This window comes from Phyllostomus hastatus, unplaced genomic scaffold (assembly GCF_019186645.2).
Source record: "Phyllostomus hastatus isolate PE091 unplaced genomic scaffold, TTU_PhHast_1.1 phas_contig_210, whole genome shotgun sequence".
NCBI lineage: Eukaryota > Metazoa > Chordata > Mammalia > Chiroptera > Phyllostomidae > Phyllostomus > Phyllostomus hastatus.
The window spans coordinates 5,201,762-5,207,761 of NW_025333737.1; the positions used below are offsets into that span (position 1 = coordinate 5,201,762).

Below are 6,000 nucleotides of genomic sequence, written 5' to 3' on the forward strand. Positions count from 1 at the left end.
GTTGCTGGCAGAGGGCCACAGGCCCTCCTAGTGGTGGTCCACATTGTTTCTCTCCCGATGACCATCTCCTAATCATTTCAGACCCTTATCTTTTAAAAGTCCTACTTTTACCAGAATCTTATTTCCTATTAAAATGACCCCAGAAGAGCACTTGTAGGCTTGAATTTGTAGGCCACATGCAAATTTAGGAAATGGAAGGTCAAATGCACTGATAAGCTCATGATAGAGAATCTTCAGATAGAGGAAGCTTTTTAAAAAATTGTCTTTCACTAAAAATATGGCACTAACCCCTGGAGATCAGGGGTTGCATGCTTTTTGGCTCTGAATTACAGCCATCACATTTTAATATGATATACTCAGTTCAACCAGTGTTACCGAAAAGGACATCAACCAGGTCTTGAGCAAAACAAAAATGAATCTTTCTAAACGATCTTTTCCCTTCTGGTGCAGTTATTCTAGTAGAGGAAATAAGATGTATACACGTTGTGATAGTATAATCAGATTGTAATAAACCTGAATGCCACAGAAAATCAGGAAGGAAAAAGGAGGAAGTAGTTCAGGCAGGAGACAGAAGAATGCATCAGGAAGGACATGAGAGGTGGGAATAAATACGATTGAACTTGATCCTGTAGCGATAGGCAAGGCAATTAAAAGACCCCACACAAACAAGTTCAAGGCCCTTTCAGGAGATGATGAGCAGCAGCCTGCTTTCAGTTTTGATGTTTCTTTTTTAAATAGGTCTGGAGAAAATGCAAATTAATATGCAGAAAGGAATGAAAAATCATCCAGAATCCTGTTACCCAGAGAAAAGTTCTGTGAACTTCTGTGGTGTGTTTCCTTCTGTTCATCTTGTCACACATGTGATTAGATTAGAACAGAACAGATTTAAAGATTATGCTTGTTGCTGACACTTGTAACTCATAAACCAGCACCAACACGTGCTCAGGTTCCTTCGGAAAGATCGAGACAGCAGACCTTCCCCGAGCCCATAAGTCAGCCCTGCGCCTGCAGGTGGATGCCTTATGCTCTGACTCGAGTTCAAGGCTGAGTTCAGGTGAGGGCTGTGTGGCTCCTAGCAGGCAGTCATTGCAAGTCTATTTCTAATTTCGTGAGCCAACCAATGATGGATGGGTCTGTGTACATTTTCTAGAACATAAAGGAAGTAAATAAAGTTTTAGATCTAAATGCTATTTTTCATCCAGAAATGAAAATTTTTTCGTTCTCAAATTTAATGTTTATTTTAAAGTTCAAACGGTATAGATAAGAATAAAGTAAAAAATTACCGGAAATAGCATATTTTAGCAAATGTTTTCCCAGCCTTTCCCCCCTACTCCTGAATTATGGTTATCTCTTATCAGTAAATATCAATCAGTACTTGACATTTTGGTACAAACTGCTAACATGCTCTCCAGCTATTTGCTTTCCCACCAGTAGCTATGCTAAAGGTGGGTGTAATCAGTGTGTAATTATTTTGGTAAGTTTTATTGAAGTGGAACAGATAGGAAAGTGCAAAGATCATAAGTTTACAATCTAATGACCTTTTAAGAAGTAAATACACTTTAAAATCCAGCATCAAGGAATGGATCGTTACCAGCAGCCCAAGAAGCTACCCTCATGCCCTCCAGTCACCACTTCCTCTGGGACCCTTCTGAATTGTAAACTTTGCTCATCTGAGGGGTAAACAGTGTGTCGTTTCTGGTTACTGTCGTGAAGGCACGACTTGGGTTATTTGTAGAGTTCATTGCAGGGCCCCGGCTTGGAGGTTTAATCGCCTCCCCAAGAGGAATGAATGGCATCTGTGTGAGGTGCGGAACGTGATGACTTACCATGGTTGAAAGGAGAAGGTCAAAGCAAAGATTCTACAGTGTGACCTTTGTGATCGTATATTATTTTCTCTGTAAATATTTGAGTTCCTTTGGGACAGGCACCATGATTAAAAAAATAAAAAGCATCTGCCTTTTCTTTTGAAATGACGAATTTCAGCTAGAGAGTATGTGTATTCTGTGTAGGAACCCCAGTGAAGATATGTGGCTAGAAGCTGACCTCCGCTAAAAGCTTCTGTATGATTTGGAGGGAGTTGTCGTCTTCCCTGGCTGCTGCCAGCCTTTCATTCAGCTCAAACCTGCCTGCCTCTAGCAACTTCTCATGTTGGGGTTTTTTTTTTCTTTTGCTGTTTTTCTGCTGTGAAAGCAAAATTCGCTTACCAAAATGTGAGGTTTTCTGTGTGGCAAGTTTTTGTAAACATTCTAGCAGTTAACTATTAAAATGAAATATGCAAAAACAGTTCTCCCAGGCTGTGGCTTGTATGCAAGTCATGGGATCCAGTCCTGGAGCTTAACACCAGAGAGGGAGTAACTGGCTGCTCTGCTTCTCCCCAGGAATTGACAAGGAGAACGTGGAGCTCTCCCCAACCACTGGGCACTGTAATAGTGGACGGACTCGCCATGGATCCGCAAGCCAGGTGCAGAAGCAAAGAAGCACTGGCAGTTTCAAACGTAATAGCATTAAGAAGATCGTGTGAAGCCTTCTTTCTTTCCTTTTTCAAGGAGACTTAACTTCCGCGGGCTCTTCACCAGTGACCCGTCACCACCGTGCTGTGATGCTGCACCTCACGTTTGTAAAGAGCCCGTCTGTCCGTCTGCCATGTTGCCGGGTGACCCATTCTTGGAAGCATTGCCTAAATTTAATGCTGCTTTTTCTTTAACTTCTTTCCTCCTACTTTTGGTGTGTCTGTTTAAGCAAGTGTTCGAACGACTTCAAAGAAAGTGGGAGGTCAGGACACTTGAACTGAAAACATCCCAGTGTGAGAGGGGATGGGTTCTTATTGCTCCTGCTGGCCAGCTGTGACAGCCATTTGCACAGAGCTCTGCCTTCCGTTTCCCCTCCATCCTGCAAAGCAAAGTGTTAGCCTTATTTACACACTTTTCAAGGTAGAAGTTTATGTGAGGAACATTATGATAACCCCAATATATTTAATCTGACTTTTAGCTGTGGACTTTTTTTTACCTTCCAAAACTGAAGGAACCATAGAGGTCAAGCCTTAGTGACTTCACACAGTAAAGCCACCGGTGAGGTACTCTGAGGGGTGGAGGGATCACTGTTTTGTAGCGGGTTCTTAAGAAATACTAACACTTCAGGATTGTCAGTGATCACAGGAAAATAAGTGTGACCACATATGTCTTACTTAACGTTACTGAATTTTAAAGCAAAGGGTTCTGAGGCCTGATCCAAACTCAGTCATTCGAACTAGTTTATTTTCTTTCCAGCTGATTATCTTTTAATCTTTAAATATGCTAAAAGTTGTTGTTTTTTGCTTTAGTAAGCCAAAACTATACTAAGTATAGTAATTACATGTTTCCTCCTCCTCCTCTTTACTAAGTAATTCTGAGCAGGGTAGCCAGTGAACAAAGTGTTGAAAAGTGTTCCTACGAGGTAACTTTCACAAACGTTTGCATTAGCTCCATAGCAAAGCAGAATGGTACATGACTTTTCGATTAGCTATTGCTTTTATTTTGTTTAATAATTTCCCCAGAAGTGGAATATGATGTATATTAACAAAAATGCCTTTGATAAAATATAGTTTAAATGTCTTGTATTCCTCCCCCGTCCCTCCAAAAGAATCAGGAATCTCTTGAGCAAAACATTTGGCTTGTGTGTGGCAGAATCGCTTTTGATCACTGTGAACAGACCAGTCAGCCTGGTGTGACAGCAGAGAACCGTCAGAGGTGCTGCACCGCGTGGGGTGGATCGTAATGGCCCAGGGTTTCCATGGTGACGCAGATCCGGTTTCTCCGGGATGTTATCATTTAGGACTAAAACATATTTATTACAAGAAGATATTACCCCCTAGTTCCAGGTTCCCTTCATATTTTAAGATGTAATGGCTTCAGGAGGGGAGAGAAACCCAGGGGAGGGGGCAGTTTCCAGTAGTGCTGTTTCATCAGTGGATTTCAGTAAATTAAATTCCACAGCTAAATCAATGAATAATGGTACATGTAAGTGTTCTGATTTTAATAATATAACACATTTCACATTTATCCACACAGTAACAATGTAATATGTTCATGTAAATAAAATTGCTTTTGATATTCAGAAATAACAAGAATTTAATCTTTTTAATTTGTTTACAGTCCTGGGAAAAGAACCATTTGCCAAAATAAAAGGAAAAAAAACCTTAGTACTAGTAGGTATTTTGGCATAGAATTATTGGAAAATATTGAAGACAGGTGCAATCAACTAAACTTCTGTTTTTAACTATTGTAGAGGCTGCATTAGAATAGAATGTTTATAATAACAGAGCAACTAAGACCATAAAGAAGCTAAGACTAGAACTGAGTTTAGAAGTAGGTCCTTAACAGCCCAAAGCCAAGGACGCCGAGCTGCTGCTGTCCAGGCCCGGGTCCTCGCACACCCAGTGCATCCGGGGTGGGTCTCACCGCCTGGGCTCCTGGAACAGAAGCAAATGTGAGCCTTCCGTCATTCGGCTCCCCCGTTTTCCTCATTTGGGGACGATTCGGTGCATATGACAGCAGGTATTGTTATGCTGTTTTGCTTCTCCCATCAAAACAGATAAACTCCAAAGGTTTACTGTTAAAAATACTTTTCCGTAAACAAGTTTTCTGAGGTATGATATTTCTTAAATGTGTTCATTATTTCCCTCTAGTGTGTGAATGGAAGGAATTCACTTGAAGCGCCTCATGAAATGGTCAGCGTTGCACAAATCAAAACAGACTTCTCCGAACCGCAGAAGTGCTTTTAACCCGTGCATCCTGGGACTGGAAAACTTACCAAGTTTAAGCTTTTCCTTGTGTAACAAGAGCTTCTGACTTTTGAGGGAAATCTAGTTTTCCAAATAACTAAAATGAACAACAGATCTCGCACCAGGATGCTTCCCCTGAGAAAGGAGATGCCTTTTTAGGCCTCGTACCTGTAATCTGCACAAGAAATTCTGACGTTCAGAGCACGTTGCCCATTTTGCAAAGTCAGATGTTTTATAAAAAACATCATAGGTCATGTGTTTTTGGTTCGTGGATGTTTCCCCAGACTTTTTATTATTTTTCTTATTGTCGGTGTTTGTTTTTGACCCCCTGACTTTTTAAAGAGGAAAACATTAACTCCTCACATATGTGTTGTGCATAATGTACCTATTTTGTCCCCGCTCCAGCCCCAGGGGCGTGCCCTCGTTGGCCAGCGCGGAGAACGCGGTGCAGTAGCCTCGGGGAGAGTGGCGAGCGCTCTTTCCTCGGCCGCCTGGCCCCCAAGCGCCGTCAGTCCTCAGGCGCCAGCTCGGCGGGCCCCCATGCGCGGTCCACGCCCGCCCACGGAAGGGGCGCACAGCGGGAGCCAGCGGCCCTTCCTGCTTGGTGGGCTTTAGGGCTTTTCCAAGTCGTTTTGGGGCCTTTGGGTTTTGTTTTCACACTGTTCCCTCACCCCCGGCATAATGAGGCATGTCGTACTCGGTGTCATGCACGGACTCACACGGAAATTCACTCCAGTGTCAGCCAGACAGTTTTCTAATGCAGTGTATTCACCTGTACATAGTTTGTGTAAAATTTGACAGAAAAGTATATTTACTACACTGTAAATACATGTGATGATATATTGTATTATTTTGCTTTTTTGTAAAGCAGTTAGTTGCTGTACATGGATAACAAACAAAAATTTGATTATTCTCGTGTTAGTATTGTTAACTTTTTTTCCCGCGACTGCATTACATCATTTAAAGAAAATGCTGTGTATTGTAAACTTACATTGTATATGAATACTTCCTCTCCTTTCTCTCAGACCTGAACTCGGGCAGTTCGTCCCCTCGTCCACACCCTTGTGAATATGTAAGCAGCTGTACGCCAGCAGAGAAGTACTGCCCAGCAGACAAAACCTGTCCCTGTAGGGAAATTGTAGAAACCTGCTTCAGATCATTGTCGCCCCACCCCACTGCCTTCCCTGTGTATGTACTCCCCCCTGCCCCCCTTTTTTAAGTAAAGTGTAAATTCAATCTGC

The 6,000-nt window shown here is 42.2% G+C and overlaps 1 protein-coding gene across 8 annotated transcripts in view; it reads left to right on the forward strand.

Moving 5' to 3' along the window:
- The window catches only part of NF1 (neurofibromin 1), a 225,813-nt gene extending 219,813 nt beyond the window's left edge, over positions 1–6,000 (forward strand). For 7 of the 8 annotated variants that reach the window (XM_045836072.1, XM_045836073.1, XM_045836075.1 and 4 more), the window contains one exon: positions 2,379–6,000. In XM_045836072.1, coding sequence (XP_045692028.1) covers positions 2,379–2,521 — 143 coding nt within the window. In that variant the 3' untranslated portion in view covers positions 2,522–6,000. The remainder of the gene's footprint in view (positions 1–2,378) is intronic. The other variant, XR_006785349.1, reaches the window with a different exon arrangement.